Raw genomic sequence first — 20973 nt, 5'->3', positions numbered from 1 at the left:
ACACACACACACACACACACACACACACGTACACGAACCAAAGTCTACTATATCTCACCTTTGCAGACAAAAACACACATAGGCAGACGCCATACCTGAGATTCTTGATTCAGGTGGTTTTATCACATTTGGTAACAGTGTGTGGTGACACGTAACGTGTTGGAATAGGGACAGCGACGAGAGTGATTCAGAGTGCATGTTCTCGTGCGAGCTAAAGCGAAGGTGACAGTGAATGCATGTGTGTGTGTGTTATAAAGGAAACAATTAGAGTTAATAATGTATCACTCTTCCAAATGTTACATTCATTTGTTCGCACTTAGATAAAGATACCGCAAAATAGGTTGTGCCGGGGTTTGCCGCGCAGACTACACTACATTTACATTATCACCCTTATACATCGAGGAGCCATGTTCCGCTTGAGTGGTGGCGGCATAGTAGAGGTGTGGGGGGTGGGGGTGGGGGGCGGGTGAGAATCATGTTTTTTCGGGCCCAAGGAATGCCAGTCCTCAGGAGAGGACCCCCTCTAATTACAGAGCTGGGGAAAGAAAGCTCTTTGTTCCACCTTTTATTACATTAATTGATAAAACGGAGCTCGGGTGGAGTCATCTTATAGGGGGGGAGGAGAAAGGGGAGGGCCGGGGGTGAATTGAGGGGGATACTTTGGGCAGATGAAGGTGGGTGAGAGGCTTTTCGAGCTGAGGTCCTATTTTCAGAGGACTCCTAATCCCGTTAGGGGCCCCCGATGGTGGCGCAGCCCTGGCGCTTTGCTTTCCCAGAGGCCCCGGGGGCTGCAGAACTGAGGAGGGGAGCGGTGGCAGCAGGGGCACACGATGGTGTGGTGGGTGAGAGTCCCGGCAGCGTCGTCTGGACCCAGGCCTTAATTAACTGTCTCTTCAGGGGGTACCGAGGGCCATATTGAGACCCTATGTCACCACCAGCCAGCCCTGAGATGCTTTAAGAGGAAGAGGCATCTCACCCACTGTGGAATTGTGGGAAACCCTGTGGACCTTTAATATGGACCCCATACAGTGCAAAGCCATATAGATGTCGCAGGGCATTAGCAGGACTATTTTATGACTGGTTATTAGTTTATCACAAATTGCTGGATATTTTTTAACGGCAGCACAGCCATCCAATTACAGGAGTGAGATGGAACACTCAAGGGAAAATATTCTGAAAATCAGTGTTTGCTTTAAATGTGATTTAGATGCTGTCGTATTTTTTAAAAGGACAATAAGTTCCATTTCTATTTGTGCAGGATTGGTCAATCTTATTTGTCAGTGGTTAAGTAGCTGTAACAGGCTTTGTCAAGGCTGTAATCTGCTTCTGCTCGTTTGGTCTACCTGCCGACCGCAGAAGTGCTGGTGCAGCGGCCAAACCGAGTCTGAATATGTTGCCGAGGCAATTAAGCATGTTGGTGTGTTGTGCATGCACACAACAGTGTCAGAGGTGCTAAGCCGGGCCAAACACGCCACATTGAAATGTCCATCTTAAAGGCACCCAAGTTCCTCATCTCCCCCACCCTTTCGACAACCAAGATGCTTCAAGACTGTCAAAAGCATTTTCCACAAAGCTGAGGAGAGGGCAAGGGGAAAAAAAGGGACCTGCCACCGTCACACGCGTACTTGCGCGTGCACACACACTTGCGAGGCTGTCAGGTAAATTAGATCTGAAAGCTGACAATTTCTGACCATATTTCCTTGATTATTTCGAACAAATGCACACCAGCCGCTCTAAGGAGATTAAAGTGACATAAAAGTCCCGAGTGGGAGGAGGGAGGGCAGAGAATCCAGGTCACCCCCATTTGTCCCCCTGCCTGACAGCAGCTATATCGCTATCCAATCCAATAAAAGTCCCCCCCCCCCTCCTTTTGCTTTAATTAATTTTACAGCTAGCTTGCTTAATTACTTTCAATCAAAATCCTCTTGCCATCACAAAATTAGAAATGGTTCAACTCCATTAGTCTAAATTCTTCATTTACATACACAAAGACTGTCAGCTCCTGCTAAGCAAACGGCCTCCTGCTTGATGAGATTGTTTTTTTCCACACACTCTATCACTCTCTCTCTCTCTAACACACACACACACACACGCGCGCGCATGAAACTGTGGTGTTAATTTTTTTTAAAGGAGAAAAGTAGCATAAAATTATTTGATCCCCTTACTTAAGACATCCTCTGCCTGATCAGGGTTCAGGTGAGCTGTGGAACACATCATGCAAGGTAATGGAGAGTTGAACGTGCGCCTACAACTGTCGAAATTGATTACGTCCACAGCTCTGTGTCAAAAGGAAACTGCTCCAACTTAAACGAGGCAGCACAAGATAAACACTGGCTATATAGGGGATGAACATAATTGGTAAGGCTGTAGATGAGATCATGTAAACGGAGCTAACTAGTTCTTCAGGATTAGCTATTATTTCCAAAGCAATAGACGAGCTGCAGATTACCCGGTGACACATAGTGCCCTATAAATCTGACTCCTTTGTGGCAGGGTGTCACCAGTCCTGACTAGACTGTGGAAACTAGCGGCGCACTATCAGCGGTCGGCTGCTGCGAGCAAGGCAACAGGATTTTTTCAGAGGGGTGAGGGCCCGTGCCCTCCCGCCCGATCACTTCAACTTGGCACACAGGCATCCTCTCCATCACACACACCGCCCGAGGCCTGCACATCATTGAGAATTAAGGACATGCAGATAGGGTTTGTGCACTGACCAAAGTGAAAACCCAGGCACACAAGCGCATCACCACATGTGTGTGCAGACACACACACACACACACACACACACACACACACACACAACACACTAGTTCCATAATTAGGTCCCAAGATGAGAGCATTAAACTGGTATAATGCACTCACTGCTGCAGCACACTACCACAAAATATATTGACACTAAACCTACATAATCATCAGTGACACTCTCCTATTGCTTTTAATTTTCTTCTCACACGCATGCGACTCAGCAGGCCCAGCGCAAATCCACACAACAGAGCAGCCTTTGATCTGCTGTGTTCAGATTATCTTACATCCGCTGCTCTTTTATAAAGGTAGAGTTGTGTGTGTCTGTGTGTGTGTATGGGGATGGGGGGGGGCACCTTGAAAGGAAAGAGTTAAAGGGGATTTGCAGCATTTCCGAACAGTGTGCCACAGTCTGGAAATGCTCATCAAAATAATCCCTTACAAGTGACAATGTGTTGGTGAAAAGGCAATTTTTTTTAAATAAAAAAAATAGAAACCATCCCTTATGGGCCGCCGGCGTGAGTACAATATAGGTCTGATCTGGTGCCTTTACTCTGTGTCTGCAATCACCGGTTTCCCTTGCCCTCTTTAACCAGTCCCCATTAACGCTGTTAATTATCCAAATCCATCATTCTTGGGGTAAATGAAGACTGCCTCTTTAATTCAATTTAATAGGATCATTTTCCAACTCACGTTCACTTTAGCCCAGCTGCCCGCCCACTAGTCCCCCACTGTGTCTCCCCCGACTGTATCTTGACTCCCTTGGCAGTGTCTTCTATTGGTCTAGCTCTCTCCCATTGGTGGAAGGGGGAAGGTGATGAGGGCTGAGGCTGGATGGCAGCAATGGGCTGACACACTGTTGATCTCCCAATGTCTTGTCTTGGCTCGGCTGGTGGCAAGCAGCAGTTCTGGGTTCCCAGTCTGCTGTGCACACTGCCGCACACACACACACACACACACACACACACACACACACACACACACACAGAGTACCAGCCATGCTCACTGGGGCTTAGCTAATCTTGTCACATCAGGCCACGTTGGCTGAGTTGAGGCCCTTAGCAGAACCACTCCTGCCCCCTCCCCTCCAACCACCACCTCCATATACCTCTACACTTCCCCACCACTCACTCACTCGCTCACTCACTCACTCACTCACTCACTTTCTCTCTCTTTCTCACACACCCCTTTGTTCATTTCACAAGGTCGCGGGTGGCAGACTACGGCACGCGAGTGGTGAAACGGGACAGCTGACGGATCCCTGTGTGTCCCAGCCGCGCGAGTAGCGCTGATCTTATGGCAAACAAACAACACAAGTAAATACTGTGATATGGAATAAATAAATAAGTTAATTGCAACTTTGTAACTCATTTTTCTTTTTACATTTGCATTGTAATATATGTCAAAAAATGCTATGTATTATCTTTAATGTAAGAAACCTTTAAAAGGCCATGTTTTAATTATCAGAGTTAAAATATGAGAAAGGCATGCATGTGCTGTGATTGCATGTCGCCAAAATGTGTTTATATACTATACAGGTGTCATCTAGTCTTTTCCTGTCTGTGGTGTGTCGAAGTTGTATCAGTATCAAAACACATTTTCCATGAAACATTGCCAGAGTATGGAAACTGGACACTCGTGCCCTTTAATCTGACTTTCTATCTATAAAATTACAGCTATATCAAGACGGACTTGAGTGGAGTTTAATATGCCTTCAAAAGATTTTCCTTACAGAGAGTTTCCCATGCTGAGGCCAGTGAGGTGTTTCCATAAGACAAAAATTAAATACACGCATTAGAAAGTATTTCAGAATTTTTTTTCAAAAAGACTGTAAACTAAGCGGGAAAATAAACAATGAGTGCGCAGCCACAAGGCTGCCCTTTGAAAATATTGTGTTAAAATATTGGCTCCCCTCATTTCATTATTCAGTGTGAGGGTAAATTTGCCCCCATTTCCACAGAGTACCCCCCATCCCCCACAACCACACACACACACACACACACACACACACACACCCAAATGCACACAGCGTTCCCTTTAAATTTTTCCCAGACTCTCATTGTTTAGGCATTTGAGACAGACACTGGGAGAGTTTCAAATGATTTTAGCCATGATTTAATTTGGTTTGTTAAAGGGTGATGTCAGCACAATGGGAGACGAGCCTCTAAATCCACCACATTCACCCAAAATGCCCAGATGAGATAATCATTGGTGACGTCTACGAAAACACTTATTATATTTGCCCATCGCCTGGCTGAAGCTGTTAAAACCCATCAGCGTTATTCCCTTTTTTTTTCCTCTGGGAAAGAGAAGAAAAAAAAAATTAGCTCAACTTATAGTCAAAACTGTCACCCCTTTTAAAGAGACAGGGCAACATTGTTGTGCCCGCGGATGGAGTTCATAAATGGAAAAAGACAGGGCAGAGGGATATCGGGTGTCTATTCAATACTCATTTTGTTTGCACCCGATACTAATCAAATAAAACACGTGCAACTTTTTAATTGGTTTTACAGCAGATCCACAGTTTCAAGGAAGTTGAACAAGTATAGTATCTACTGTAGTTATATAAATGCATTCTTCATCAATAAGTACTATCGGGCTCGCAGGCTAGAAACTGAGCGTGAGTTATGCCTGTCCCTTAACTTGTCCACACAATGTGAAAGGGCTTGGGGGCTGACGAGGCAGCAGAGGAGATAAGAAATGGATCAACCTGAGCCTTTCTCATAGCTGAATTTATTTTAAATCCAAGCCCTATTTACACACTGCACACCAGCAGGCCTTGTCAGCTCTAACTAGCATTGAGATATTTAAAACCATTAATGCTGTACAGCGGCAGCCTGAGCGTGTACGACACAAGCTGCCTCTGTGTGAAACAAAGCCAGATCTCTAACTGCCACAGCTTCCACTTTTGAACACAGCACGGCAACAACAACAAAAAAGGGGGGGGGGGGAAAGACACAGTGATAATACAGCTTACTGCCAGAACTTTAAAAACGTGAGGGGGAAAAAAAAAGTTTACAAAAATGAAAAAACAAAAACAAAGAATGAAGAATAGAAAAAAAGAGTGCTACTGTATATTGCTCATCTAGTGAATGTACGGGCCGGTCTCAGAACATCTTTAGTGCAGGGGCTAACCCCACAGAGGCAAGGGTCAGGATATGAAACACGCCGTCTATGCGCCTCCCGACAGGATATCCTCGTGGATCAGCGGCGGTAGCCATGTTGACCCGCCCCATTATTAAAGAGGCTAATCTGTTCAACATGTCAATGTTAGCACTTTTAGCCGCGATTAATAAAAGAGGACCCCGAGAGTGCTGCGTGTGCTTTTCCGGTGCCCCAGGTTGTTTTCCTTTGGTTCGTATTTTTAGTGTTTTTTGCTGTTTGGAAATTCAACAGTCCCTTTTTTCATCCTATTAGCATAAACAGTGTAAATTATTAACTTTGTTAAAAGAATTATAATCAGCCCTGAGTCCTCTGTAGTAGCTTTGTGTGTTTTTCCTTTTCTGCCACTGGCAAAAAACTCACCGTGGCATTGCAGATATCATTAAAGCAAATGTTTATATTTTATAGATGCAGAACAATGAGCATGTGAAGCCTGACTTTTGTGGCCATTTATGCGACGCTTAAAACGTATATGGCCCGGTGGCTTTCACAGACTGGTAGTAATGGAACTGCTCTCTAACAGACTTGCTCTCCAAGTGCCTGGTGCTGCGTCTTAATTTGTAATCTAGTCAAACCAATTGTCCGCTAGCTAAAAAGGTCACAGAGACAATAGACTACACAGCCTCCCGCAACGTGGAGAAAAGCCCAGGGTGTCTTTTGTAGCTTTTTAACCAAAGATGTAATTAAGACACCTTCATCTTCGGGGGTGAGGAGGGCACCGGCGAGAGTCTGCGGGAAACGCGAGAGAAACTCCACAGCGCTGGAAACAGAAGTGAGACGCGCCCCAAGATAGAGCGTTTGGTTAGAGGTGAAACGCACCTGTGTCTGCAGCAGAATGCCGCCACTGAGGACATTTGCCACGTTTACCTGCTCGTGCAGCCAGCGTGTGATCTGATACAATGTGACCGACGACTGCGGCGAGGAGGGCTTGTTGGGGAAAACTGAGTGATGCAAAGCAACACAGGAGAGGCAGAGGGGGGGACTTAAAGGACGTGATTTATCTGGGCTTGATTGCGTGTTAATCGAGGTTACGTGTATTAAGTGGAATCTAATTGGAACAGACACTGGCAGTCTGACAGATCGACATGATGCAGATGGATTGAGGGGGAGCGAAAGGGGGAGCGAGGGAGACAGGGAAAGGAAGAGGATATGAGTCGTGCAGCCGAGGAGAGGAAGAGCAGAGACGCGCACACACACACACACACACACACACACACAAATAAAAAACCCCACACCATTTTTGCTACAATACAAGGCCAAACGGAAACAGTTTTGCGACGACAGGCATTACAAGAAAACCGCCAGAGCCTTTAAAGCAGACGAGTCACAAGACAGAAAATGAAGCCTCTGTCTTTAGGTTCGTCTCACGTGCGTCTCGTGATTGGCGGCTGATGAGACATGTTGCCCTCCTAGAGGAGGACACACACGGGTGAGATTGTGAGTGACAGGGCACAGCACTGGCGTTTGCCCTCCCCCTCCAGTTGCCACAAACATTCATTTCGGCTTTATTGGAAATGAGGGGGGGGGGGGAGACAAGAAAAAAAAATAAAAAAAGGGAACACGAGGTAAAGAGGCCGAGTGACAGCTGCTGGAAAATCTCTCACCTCGACGGAGGGACAAGCAACTGTTCCGACGCTCCTTCTGACTGCCGGCTCCTCCTGACAGGCGACAACTGTTTCGAAGGCCCTCTCTGCTCCCCAAATCTGAGGTATTTAGCTAGTGAGCTGAATGACCCTTTCAAACGTTACCAGAGTAATAGACCATAAAAGATGACCACCTGTTAAGGCCGAGCAACTGCTCACTCATATTCCACAGACTCTACGGACAAATAGGGAGAACGCAGTTTGTGGAAAAAGCTTCCGAGGGCAGAAATTCAGATTTGAAAAATTGAAAAAAGATACGGTGTTGCATGTACATGATTTTCTATTGTAGCGTTGCTCTGAATTGGTCAGCGGGGCTATAATTGGTAAAAGCGGATACAAAGTGTGAGTGACAAGAACAGCCTCAAAGCAGCACACAGCCCAGGAGCAAAAAAGTGACTGTCACAGTGCCATTATCTAAATCTGGGTTAAAAATACAGTAGTTCCCAATGAAAGGGTCACTTCTGCTGATGGCTGACCCAAATGAAGGGTGGCAATAGCAAATGACTGTTCAAAGGTACTAAAAAAAATGACATGCACGTGCACACAGTAAGAAGGAAACGGAAAGAGAAGTAAATGGAGAACTCGACGAAGAGAGGAAGTACGGGCTTAATTCAGGGGTGGTTTGCAGGATACTACGGCACTCGAAACTTCACTCATCAACACAAAATGCCCAAATTGCTCCCGACATGATCCCGTCATAGCGCAGAGACGGAGGAGTTGCTTCGGTCATCCGTTGATTTGATCCATTATGACTGTTACACTAATGGCATTAATAAGGGGCAAAATTGCTATTTTGAAACACAGAATTTTTCATCCTCTTCATTCAGCTAACAGTATTGCCTTTCTCCTCTTCCAACACGAAATCCCAATGTGTGTGTGTGTGTGTGTGTGTGTGTGTGTGTGTGTGTGTGTGTGTGTGTGTGTGTCCACCGTGTAATGGCTATAAGGTCATCTCTATTTTCCAGGCTTGGTGTACAATGTCGTTGGATTGCAACATTTTGCATGCTTTAAAAAGAAAAAAGAAAAGAAAAAACATGAGCTTTGAAATTGGACTCCCCGCTATTTCTGATAGATTGACCACAATGTTGTGTTCACCAACTGATCCTAGTAAAATACCCTAACCTCATTTATCACTCTAACAATATATATAGATGAAAAACCTCATGTATATCCATGCAGCTTTAAAAAAAAAATTAAAACGTATAGAGCTACAACGTCAACAACACTGTGTTACATCGGATACACTGGAAACATCAAGAGAAGTTGTTTCAAATCCAAGTCTGTGAGCATAAATGTGCCCTTGAACCGTGTGTTAACTCTGCCACAGACCTTTTTTAATATCATTATCAGCTCGGCGAATGTGTCTGTGAAAGATTCCTGCATATTTGTGCTGAATGTGAGTATATGTGTGTGTATGCTCAGGCCTCATCAGCCTCTAACATTGGGAGGAATGACACTCTGTGATCAAGGACATGAATTGCTCATTGATTTTTAGGGGCCAGCTTAACTATCCATTCCAATTGATTTTTAGCTTTGCTGGGTGTGCGAGTTATGGCAGTTTTAATGTATCATCTGTATGTGTACTCATCACCCACTGCAAGAGGATTTACAATAGTCCGTGGAAAATGCATATACAACAGTGCGTGTAAAAAGAGACTTCATCCTTTTCTGTTATTTTTTTATTATATATTTCAAGGAGCAGAAGGGCATAAAACCTCTGACGATTATGGTAGGAGAAAAAAAGAAATCACACGTTTTTTTTTACTCCCATATATCTCAGCCATTAACTTGCTTCTGAACTTGGTAAATAGTCTATTTGAAATAAAACTTTAATGATTTTTAAATTAGATACATGCCGAAGCATGTGAATGAGCTGTATTCTCCTGTAAAGCTAGTCGGCGTTGTTTGGAGCGTACATTTCAACTAACCGGAAAAGAGTAGAAATTTTTGAAGACCCACTCAGACATATCAATGCTTTGCCACAAACCATCACTGCGGAAAAAACCATCAGATACAGTAAGTCCAAGAATCTTTTTGAATCTTCCGTGATGTACAAAACAGTCATCTTTTGACATTTAGGGGGATTTTGCCATAATAACTCATATTACCCATCGATTAACAATTAATATAAACTATTAATAATCAATGGTTTGATGATGTAAGAGACAAAGTCGGGGCAATGTGATCCAAAAGGCGGTCTAAAGTCATCTGTCAGGTAGAAAGTCATTAAAATAGGGGCTCATTTTCCTGAGCCGAGCTTAGGTTTCACTGAGGCAGGGATACATTTCTATTCTTCAGCAAAAGGCTGCGCTCTCATATGATATCATCTCCTTTAGAACATTACTCTCAATGGCATGTCTTTTTTTTTTTCAGTCTGTTGTATTTTTTCTACAATTCAAATTCCTCATTATTTTGCAGATGGTTTGGGTGAAGCGGTCTTCTGTGTGTGAGGTAACTGCCTTTTGTTCATTGAAAAGGACTGCATAAAGCACACTTTACTCCATCCTTTAAAAAAACAAGTCTGCTTAATTAATGTTTTACAAGTGCTGCTGTATTCTTAGTCACAAAAAAAGCCTCTATCAAAGCCGGCAGGTTCAGATTACGTACGCTAATTGAAATTCTGAATTTCTAAGCCAATTGCTTTTTTTTTTTTGCTTTTTTATTCAGCTCTTCTTTCTCTCTGCACACGCACAATGAAGCCGAGCGTTTTGTAGTCCACAGATGACATCAAATCATCTTAGTAATATGGGCTTTTCTTTTTCTCCTGTATTCTCATGTTCTGCTAGTGGGTTCATGAGACAGCTTAATAAAGCAGTAAATGCTTGGGGAAGCCTGAGAGCCTACTGTGTGTGTGTGTGTGTGTGTGTGTGTGTGTGTTTGTGTGTGTGTGTGTGTGTGTGTGCGTCAAGTGCGTGCGTGCGCGTGCGTGCGTTTTACCTCCACTGGGGACCTCAAAGCAGAAGTCAAAGCCGGGTTCCACACTCAAGCAGATTTACCCAAAGAATAAAGCAAGAATAAAGCCACTGAACAAAAGAGAATGACTAATACCCAAACCAGAGCCAAAACTAAGACACTTATCTCACAGGTTGACAGTGATAGAGTCCATATTAAGGCAGTCGGAGTTAAATGAATAAAGCATGATTTACAGGATATACATGCGTTAGGTGCCGGAGGAAAGGCAGGCTGTGTGAACAGCTGCAGATGTGGGAGCAGAGAGGCTGAGGCCCAGTATGGGCGACCACCAGGGTCACCAAACGGCACAATGGAGGAGACATAGGGTTTCTGAGCACTGGTGACAATGACCTGAGACAAAGTCGGAGATTGGAGCAACAAGGAGGTCACTGTTTATCTGGGTATGTAGCTATAGTGGGCAATTACATGAATTACAGAGTTAAAAAAACTTCTCATCCATGATAACCTTTGCGCCGAGTTAATCATTGCGTGCAAGGAAAACTGCTTCTCCTTTCTTTTCTTTTGTATTAACCCAAACCCACTCCGTTCAACGGGGTATTATTTTATTGGCTTGTTTTGCAAGCATGATAACTTAGCATTCTCCTCCCAAGGTCAGTTGTTAGTGTGGCACGAGGAGCATTTACACTCCGGGCTTTTCAGGTCAGTTCCATTGTATTTACATCAAATAATTTTTGATAAGGGATGTAAAAGACCTATAAACCCAACATCATAAACGGGAGAGGTGTAGCTGAAGTAAGGACAAAAGATCAACGGCTGAATTTTTTCTTATCTTAGACACGTTGATATTTTTGAGTCAACCCACTCAACCCCCACCTTTCTCCCTTTCTCTCGACAGAGCTGTGGAGAAGCGTGGACTTGTTAGATTTAGTCCAATGGCTTCCCAGTGCGGCCAGCAAGCAAGCAAGCTCCTGTTTCATAGAGAAGTATCTCCGCTGTTATCTCCCTAGCACTATAATCACTTAACAAAGACTTGGGCATTCGCACAAATTAAAACATCAATAATGCATAAGTGCTTTTCAGTTTTGAGCTATAGTGTCCCTGTATTGGGATGAAATAACCCCTCAACCAGTGGAAGAACTCTAGCTCGCCATCTTCTGTCCCACAAACGACCTAAAGAAGCCGCGGCTGCGCTTTGAGCAACAACTCCCCCCGCTTCTTTCAAAGCTGAGGCTTACAGCTGCGGTGAACATTTGGGATCTGCTTTGGTAACGGGACAAAATGGCTGGGCCGACTGGGATGCGGAAGCTGTTTTAAAGCAGGAGGCGGTAAGTGGTGGTGGTGCATCAATGCAAACAGGCAACACCCTTGAGTGGCGCAGCGTGGCATCCTTCCATAAACAACACCACCGCCGTGTCCCCAACATTTATGATCCTGTGGTGAGAATGGCAACAAATCCAAGTCTGCATGTTTGCCCTATCGTTACACGGCTAAATCTGCCCGGGCATACTCTCTTATTTTCCCAGATGAAAACACCAGACGTTTCATATGGTTGTCAGTTGTGCTTTGCCTAAAACAAGTCGTATGAGAACATCACACTTGGACAAGAAAGGGATGGGCGGGTGCATCATGGGAAACGAACCTTATAGTGACACTTTAAAACCATGATGCTGTTCAGGCTACTGTTTAATTTGGGAAAAGAAAAAACAAAACAAAACAGACCATATTTATTGCTGCAGTTGTGAATATGAAGTGTTTTGCGCTGACTGTGGAGGAGTTAAGTATTATTATTGGACTTGTAAATCCATGACCAGCACTGTTCCAACACCAATAGAGGACGAGCCATCCTATACAGATGGCCTCAAGGACAATTAGCAGTAATGATTGGTTGCCACATAAATGAGGGAAATTCTATTTGCTACTGCACTTGCTGATGATCACAAACCGAATGCCTCTGACAATAATATGGATGGCTGCTTTAAACCTGAATGTGTACAGTACACTGGTAGAGAACATATTTAAAGTGTCCGTCGCTCTGTTTTATACAAGAGTAAAAGGAAGGTTGAGCTTTGATTCTTACGCAAACACCACATTATCACAGAGAATAAAGAGATGAGACAAATAGCAGAGTGATCTAAAATATTATCTCTTCAATCATATCCTTTTCCCCAGATATCTTCATCCCCCCCCCTTCTCTGTCAGTTAGTCTGGCAAACAATCCCCTTGTTAGCAAACTGTTAAGACAGCCGCTTGGTACACAAATTGCGCTCGACCAAGCGAATTTGTTTTGCAAGGGTGACCTGTTTAATCATCTCATTTTCTTTGGCGGACATTTATTCATCTGGTTTCCACGGTTACAGAGAACATTAAGGGGCTACAGTAATAAGGCTGGAGAGTCAAACAGGTAATAAAAAAATTAACGCCATTTTCCAGCAGCCGAGGACAGTGGGTGAAATGAATCAAGGGAGAGGGGAGAGCAGCAGTGGGGGGAGCAGGGGGGCGGGGGTGGGGGGCCTCCAATATTGTCCAAACAATAAGCCTTAGTGGTTATTTTACTCTGTAGATCAGGTGGTGCAGTTATGGACATGACACTTTGGGCACAGAGCAGGAGAGATAAAGCTTTTAAAGTGGCCCTGCTCCTTTTTTTATTGTCATTTAGCGATTACATATCAGAACAATTAAAAGTTAGCCTGAGATATTTATTAACTTTGCTCTTTTTTTATTTCTCCTGTGCTTCAGAAGGAAAATAATTTTCACTCCAAGTCAATGCAACGTGTCAATAACATGCAAGGGACAACATGACATTTAGATGCCCTGGTGAGAAATTTTTCGTCGTCCTCCCAAGTTGAATCCTGTTTTCTAATATTGTCTTTAGGTCAACCGGGCAGCAGCACAAAGAAAGAGAGAAATGACCTTGGAGAATATAGAACTCATCTCTCAACAATATTAGAAACAGTGACTGACGCACCAATCGAGAGAGTCCGACTTCTTGCCAAATATAGAAAATTCCTGCACAATAGGGGAACAGGTGCTGAGGGCCCATAGAAAGTGACGAAGCTGAAGAGCTGGGTTGCAACTTGATGCCAAATAAGGCAGTGAGACACGTTGCACCAAGACACAAAACAACCTACTGCAATGAGATTTCCTAGGTCTGATGACTGTCACTGATCCCCCCCCCCCCCCCCCCAAAAAAATGTATCTTTCCTACATCAAGACATTATTCAGGGCTGTTCCACGTTAATAATAACCGAACAAGAAAATACAAGCAACAAATTTTATGCATTACTCATTTCTCCACTCCTTCCAAAAGTATTTCTAATTGACAGCAGGGCTTCGGCACTCCTAAAATATGCACAAATGTTCTCAACCTAACCCTTAATCATTCATATCGTCTGGTTTAACCTGTATTTTGGGCATTTTACGACTCTGCCAACAGCTGGCCCCCACCCTGGTTAAAAACACAACAACAACAACAAAACCCCCCCAAAATCTTTTCTAAATCTTTCTTTGTCTGCTGTCGAGTTACTTTCATGTTCGTCGTTCCGGTGTGACGGAGGTCGGGGAGGGACGCAAATCTGACGGCAGACAGTGTGTCTCAGGAGAGGGAGGGGGAAAAGAGATGTCAGCCAACCTGGCCTCACACACACACACACACACACACACACACACACACACACACACACACGGAGGCTACGCAATCTATCATCAGACACACACCGCTCGCGTGTCACAGGGACTGCTCCTCCCTCGTCACCCTGCGACCGAGGCAGGAGCCCGGAGAAACAAACTCCGGTCGTGTACGCGCGGGGTGAAATCCCCAAAAGAGGATGCAGAACGGAGAGCGGCGAGAGAAGAAAATGGCTAAGCTGTGGCTATGGGACTGCCAACTGTTCTGCTAACAGCCTCTTAACAGGTGTGGGCCCTAGAACCATGTAATCCTATCAAGTTACTAAGGAAAAAAAGAAAAAGAAAAGAAAGAAATCCGACAAACTGCAAACTCCTGTGCTCTTCCCCCTCTCTCCCTCTCTTCCCCCTCTCTCTCCCTTCTCTTCTCTATCTTTCTTCCTCTCTTTCTGTCTCTGTCGGCAGTGACAGGAACGAACAGCTGGGCTTCAGATTTATCGTGTACAGACAGTAATTATTGCTGGTGCTGCCTGCTACTGACCCAAGTGAATAGAAAGTCACATGAAAAAAAAGGAAAAACCACGCGGCAGAAGGGGGATCTGAAGTTGAGGGGTGTCGGGTTGTCGACCGTGTGGAAGATGTGTGTGCGAGACACAGAAGAGAGAGGAGGGCAGTGTTTAAACGTCACTGCGTTCCTGTTTGCAGTCAATTACAGAGCGAGGACAGGGGTATTGGCTCTGTAACTCGCCAGAGCAAACACTTCCTCGCTCACAGCGAAGGTGACAGAGAAAGAAAAAAAAGAGGTTCTGTTTTTGTTTGTGTTCTTTTTTTTTTTTCCGTTTCTTTCCTCATATCTATAATAAAGACAGTAAAGCAGCCGGCGAATTCCTGTCAAAGAAAAGGTGACCGAGAACTGAAACTGAGAGATGTGCTCGACGCTGTGAAGCAGCGTTAAAGTGAGAAAACAGATTTGTTTCAACACCTCCTCATCTCATCTTTTAAGTCTTTTCTTCTTTTTTTGCACGAGATGAATGATTTACTGAACTCACTAACGATGATCAATCGATTAGTTAAAATACAAGAAAATGCCACCGGTGCCGGGGCCACGCAAAGTGTTTCTGTCATTATCTCAACCCAGTCTGACCCCACCTGCTGTATTTTTTTCAGAGATAAGAGGGTCAGGAGATAAACTGTCAATTTATTACCCATGTCAATCACTGCCCTTGTCATGAAATAAGCCCACATCTTTAATGCACATGCAGTTGTACGAAAGTTGCGGTCTGTCACATTCCATACCCTCTAACCTAAGTGCGGGCTGGTTCGCACCTTAAAGACCCCCCGCCACATTTAAAAGGATTAGTCACCACATTTTGTGCCGGCTTAATCTCTCTTTCAGCTGGCCTAATAAGTGCGCTTCGATAAGCAAAGCATGCAAATTCATTCATGGCCAGTGGAGACCATGCTTTCAGACAAACGCGCCAAAGTTTTCCACTCTGCTAATTGCCTCTTCATTTTCCCATTTTCCCCTCTTATATGGCATATCAACGACTAGAGATTATTATAGTCCCTTACTTTGCATGAAATTATAATTTCATATTCAGATTAGGAAACAGAGCCGGGAAAAAGAAAAGTTACTGGAAGCTTCGTTGTTCACTCTGCACACAACAATATGTGACACGGCACGTAATCATTTCAGCTGGTCACAATGAGACAAATGAGAAAGAAAAAAAAAGGAACGAAAAATTATGAATTGTTAACATTTTTTTCCTATTACTCATTTTATATATAATTCATCGCCACACTTTTTTTTAAGATAGTATAATTAAAAAGGATATCCGCCATCTTTTTTTTCCTTCATTTTTAGCGCTGCACTTTGACAAACATGTATTATCTGTGATAATAAAACTTGGCTTGTTATATTTTAGATAATAAAGGCAATGAAGACCCAAGGTGCAACCTGTTTATCATTCTGGAATATTTCTTCGCTGAGTATTAATTAGGCCATTACTCCAGATTGGTGACGGGGAGCTTTGAGGTTTTAATTAGGTGCTGGCCACTGCATGAGCGCACAGGAGTGAAGAAAAGGGGTGGTGATGCCACTTGCCTTGCTCCTGGCCCATATCAAGTAGCCCTGAACACTTTGGCTGCTGCGGCAAGATGCATGGCAGCCCACGTGCATCTGGAGTTTATTTGATCGTTTGATCTCTGATGTTTCCTCTCTTTGCCGTGAAGAGAAAAAAGGGCAGTTGGTGTGATTTGGGTATTAAAAGACGGGGGTTAGGGTAATTATGGTGTTGGGTGGCTTGTGTCTGATGACTGGGCACATGCTCAATCCAGACTCAGCTGTCCCTCTCTTTCTGTCTCTGCACCCCCCGTAACACACACGCGCGCACACACACACGCACGCTTGGCGCACGCACACACACACACACACACGCACCCACACGCACACGCACAGACACGCACACACACACACACACACACACACGCACACACACGCACACGCACAGACACGCACACGCACACACACACACACACACACGCACACACACGCACACCTCCCTCCCCTCGTCTGCTGTCTATGTTCTCCCCCTTCTCTCCCTCTGCCACTCTGCTAAAACCAGGCATAACACACACAGCCTCGCGCAACATCAATCAAATACCGAGAGCGGACCATAAAACTGCACAAACATATACACTGCCATTAACTACTGTATTTGACACTTTTTTAAATTGTCCTGCTCCGACGTAGCTGTAAAATAAGAAAACTAAATTTATCGAACGGAAATAAATTAAGGCTGGAAAATTTTAAAAAAGAAAGAATCCATTGTCGAGGCAGCATTTTAAACACAACTCGAAATGTTCGGATAAAAACAATTTCTCTTTTGTTTTCACGTTCAAGAAATACCCAAATAAAACATGAATAGACATTTTACAACACCTAAATCCCAACTAGGAGTGATGTAAACTGTGTCGGTATATTGAAATGCATATGTAAGTGATAACAAAAATCATATATTTTGGCATCATTTGAACAAATAAATTATGAGAATGTGAGCGCTCTTCCTCGGTTGACAAGGCGACACTAATCACCTCGTTGCTGAGGAGCACTCTTCCCTGACAAGGCTCCTTAGAATACAAGGATCCCCCAGGAGAAATCGGCATGAAAGAGGTTAAAGACAATGACTCGCATTTTTTTCCTCCAAATGTCTGCCTGTTAAATTTATTTCAAAACTCTGTTAATCTGCTGTACACAACATTCCCATTAGCATAGCCCAGCCCCCTAATAAAAATTCCGGCTAGTTTAATTAAAAAATGTAAATTTACTGTCATCCAAGGAGCAGCAGAAATAGGAGAGCAACAGCATATTTTATTGCTTAAGACATCAAATTGATTCAGGTTATTGCTAAATTGTGATAAAAGGTTATTGAGGGCCTTCAGACCTGGGCTTGTTTTTCTCCCTCATTTCATTCTGGTTTTTGTGGAAGGCCGTAAAAGTTGGAGAGGGCCACAAAGGGTTAATGAGACAACTCAGTGAGGGAGAAGGCAATCAACATTATGACTCATGAGAGGGTAGAAAAACATTTTCCAAGCTGACGAAAAGTTTGAAATTAAGGTGTGTCATGAAAAACATGGATGTATTTGTCTGGTGTTAATTTAAACCATAGCACAAGACACCTGGAATGACCACATAACTAACTGAGCCCTGTGTGTTTGTGAAACCCTGTAGTCACAGTCGTTTCACAAACACACAGCATTTGCACAGTCTCGCAAAATTTTATTTCATAAGAAACATAATATTTGATTTTTTTTTCCTTAAAAGTACCATATGCAAGTTAAAGGGCAGAAAAGCCTATGTAGTGTCAGTGTGTGTGAGTGTCAGTGCTTAATGGCAAGATTAGACAGCTAGAGAAAACAAATAATCGTTAAGGGGATTCAAATAAGACACAGGGACAGTGTGTAACTGGCAAATAAACGTATTAAAAATAACTGCCTGGAGCAAAATCCTACCCTTGAATGAAGTTTGAATTACAGATTTTCTTTTGCTTTTTAGAAAAAATATGACAGGACAATAATATAGAATAATTCTGTATGTAAAATATATCTTGACTATAATTTAAATCAATTGGATGCCATATTAAAAATAACAACCTACTCAAAAATCCCCCCACAACATTTACCAAATATTTATGTACTGCACAAGTTCAAAATTAAGCTTTTCTAAAATAGGACAAACGCGATATATCAAAGTTAAAGGGGAGCCATAATGTTGCAGTTTAGTTATTGCGTAGATATAATAATGAAATATGCAGAGACTATTAATGCACACACACACAAGTGTAAAGGGAGGACACCACTCAGGGCATGCAAACACAAAATACACGAGCGCACACAGAGTACAAATGGAATTAACAAAATGTGACTGGTGAATATGACTTATTTTAAAAACCCTTCGTGCAAATAAAGTGGTGAGGAGAGCGACGCTCATAAGTATAAGGTGTAATCCAGTAACGGTGGACAAGTTCATCCTCCCAAAAGTACGATCAGAATGATTGTAAACCTCATTGTTACAGGTCTGATCAAATTTAAAACAGACCCCGTTGGTGCATTTGCAGAGAAATGCTGACAACTGACCTCATTTTATTTTAATATCTTATATAAATATTGTCATCATTTTATTTAAAATGCAGTGCATTTGATTTATGAGAGTGCTCTCATTTTAATATAACTTGTGTTCTGCAAGTACACCAATTAGAAGTACCTGGAAAGATGCTAATGCTGATGATAATTCCTGTTCCCTTTACATGTGTAACGACATAAGCAACACAACAGTTTGTTTGCTTTGTCCCCTTGGCAACAAACCCTTAGGCCATTCAGTGTACCCTAATGGCACTGCGAGTGCCTCTCTGGGTAAAACCAATAGGCTACCTGTATTTGTATTTATATACCAAATGCTGACGTTTTCAAAAAACATGAAATTAAAAGAGGGGACAGAACAAGCAGAAGAAGAACAAATGTATGGAGAAGAAAAAAGGAAAAGCCTAACAGGGAGTTAAGCTGGTCTCATGGTCTGATACGAGAAATGCACTCTGACACGAGAAAATGAAACTGGCTTTGTGAACTTTCTTCACATGTGTGCTGCGTGTAACACAGCCGCATGGGTCGTGTGCTAGAGAAATGGGCAATCATATTTGATATTGCAGTCACCTTTGGGCACTGTCAAAGAGCTATAAATAAGGGTGTCGCAACACTTGGGCATACATACAGGCACTGGCAAACAGCTAAATCCTGAACAACTTCCCCCGTCCGTATTAGTCTGAGATAAAGGCACACCTTATACTGTCTGCTGATAAAACATATCTGACAAAGACAGAAAAGAGGAGTACTCACCATATTCAGCAAAGTCGAAGTTAAATCCTCTCAGACATGTAACTTTCATAATATTGCTCAACTCTGTTAGAAAGTCATTCGAATGTTGGTTGGTGGAGGGGGGAAATAAAGCGGAAAAGTAACTAGTAACTAGATTTTAAAAAGAAAAAAAAAAGGCTTCCTTCAATCATACACTAAACTCCTTGACATGTAATCTGTCAATAGTTTGTTGCTGAGATAATGCCGGCTGCCACGAGCGGATTTGATTGGCAGCTTAGGGTCTGGCCCCTCCTTCCTGTGGTTTGACGGGGGGGTAGGTGAAAGAAAATGTAGCCTCCCCCTTGCCTGCTCTCTCTCCCTCTGTGGCTCTCTCTCTTCCTCTCCTGTGCTGCCGCTCGCTCGCTCGCTCGCTCGCTCGCGCTCTCTCTCCGCTCTGCTCCCATAGACACACACACGCACAGACCAAGCTGTTGGTGATGTTTTCTGAATAGGCTGATAGGAAATTATGGCAGAGGAGCCGGAGCAGTTTTTTCTCTCCCTCCCTCAGTGGGCTGGCCTTTTCCATCTTTGTGGTCTTCTAGCCTTTCAACTCTCTTGGGGTGGAGCCTCCTCTGCCTCTATTCAAATGAGGATATAGCACAACACTTTGGAAGGGGGGAAAAGAAGGTTTGGCGGAGGATAAGATTACATGTTTATTAAAATATAATGTAGTTTTTATTGAGCAAATAGTGGCAGAATTATTTAATTCAAAAAGTCAAATAAGGGTGCGACTCACTTTTAAAAGCAGCTTTTTAAATACTGGTGTTTTAGTATTGTTTTATATAAAGTGCAGCGACAGTAAGTGAAAGCAAGCTATCAAATCACTACGGTTATACATTAAAGGGACATGATTATATTAAGTGCATTTCAAACAGGATGCAATATACATTCTTGTCCTCAATCATCTGGGGTTTTTTTTTTTTTAGATATTTGACGTGACATTGGCTTGAAGCGAATACCTCTTTCACTTCTCTCACAAAACAGGGATCCTCTCCATTACAGCGCCGTGTGGTATACTTTCTTTGCCTCGCTCCCTCTGAGCACACTCGTTCTCCTTCCCTCCCTCTGATAAGCTATCAGTTTTCATTGTAATTTCAGGTGAAATGATAAACGACAGCCGTTACCAGGTGACAATGAATACTTTATAAGACAAACCCCTTATTTGCCTGGCAGTTTCTTCCGCAGTGGCATGCAAAGCGCCTCTGGACCATTTGTACGTATACAGTATATACTGCCCATTTGCTGTAAACACTGCTCTATGTGGAGAAAGTGGAATTTACAAAGTGACAAACAAACAAAAAGGTCTAAACTTTGAAAGTTCACTCATTGTTTCCATTTCACAGTAGTTTTATTTGGAAAAAAAAAGGTGGTGTGTAACTAGCATTTAATGGTTATTGAAAAGAGGAAATGAACAACTTTATGGCTGTGAACTATAATCCTGGCTTCAGTTCCTGAGTGCTGTCAGCAAGGTCCAAAGTATGTG

The 20973-nt window shown here is 43.3% G+C and overlaps 1 protein-coding gene across 1 annotated transcript in view; it reads right to left on the bottom strand.

Annotated features, from left to right (window-relative positions):
• casz1 (castor zinc finger 1) overlaps window positions 1-19948 on the bottom strand; it is a 74923-nt gene extending 54975 nt beyond the window's left edge. The window contains exon 1 of the mRNA XM_047330997.1: window positions 19473-19948. Within this exon, the coding sequence (XP_047186953.1) occupies window positions 19473-19521 (49 nt within the window). The 5' untranslated portion in view covers window positions 19522-19948. The remainder of the gene's footprint in view (window positions 1-19472) is intronic.
• Between the last annotated feature and the right edge of the window lie 1025 nt (window positions 19949-20973).

The sequence above is a fragment of the Scophthalmus maximus genome, chromosome 3 (assembly GCF_022379125.1).
Source record: "Scophthalmus maximus strain ysfricsl-2021 chromosome 3, ASM2237912v1, whole genome shotgun sequence".
Classification (NCBI taxonomy): Eukaryota; Metazoa; Chordata; class Actinopteri; order Pleuronectiformes; family Scophthalmidae; genus Scophthalmus; species Scophthalmus maximus.
This window is presented reverse-complemented; position numbering and strand designations above follow the sequence as displayed.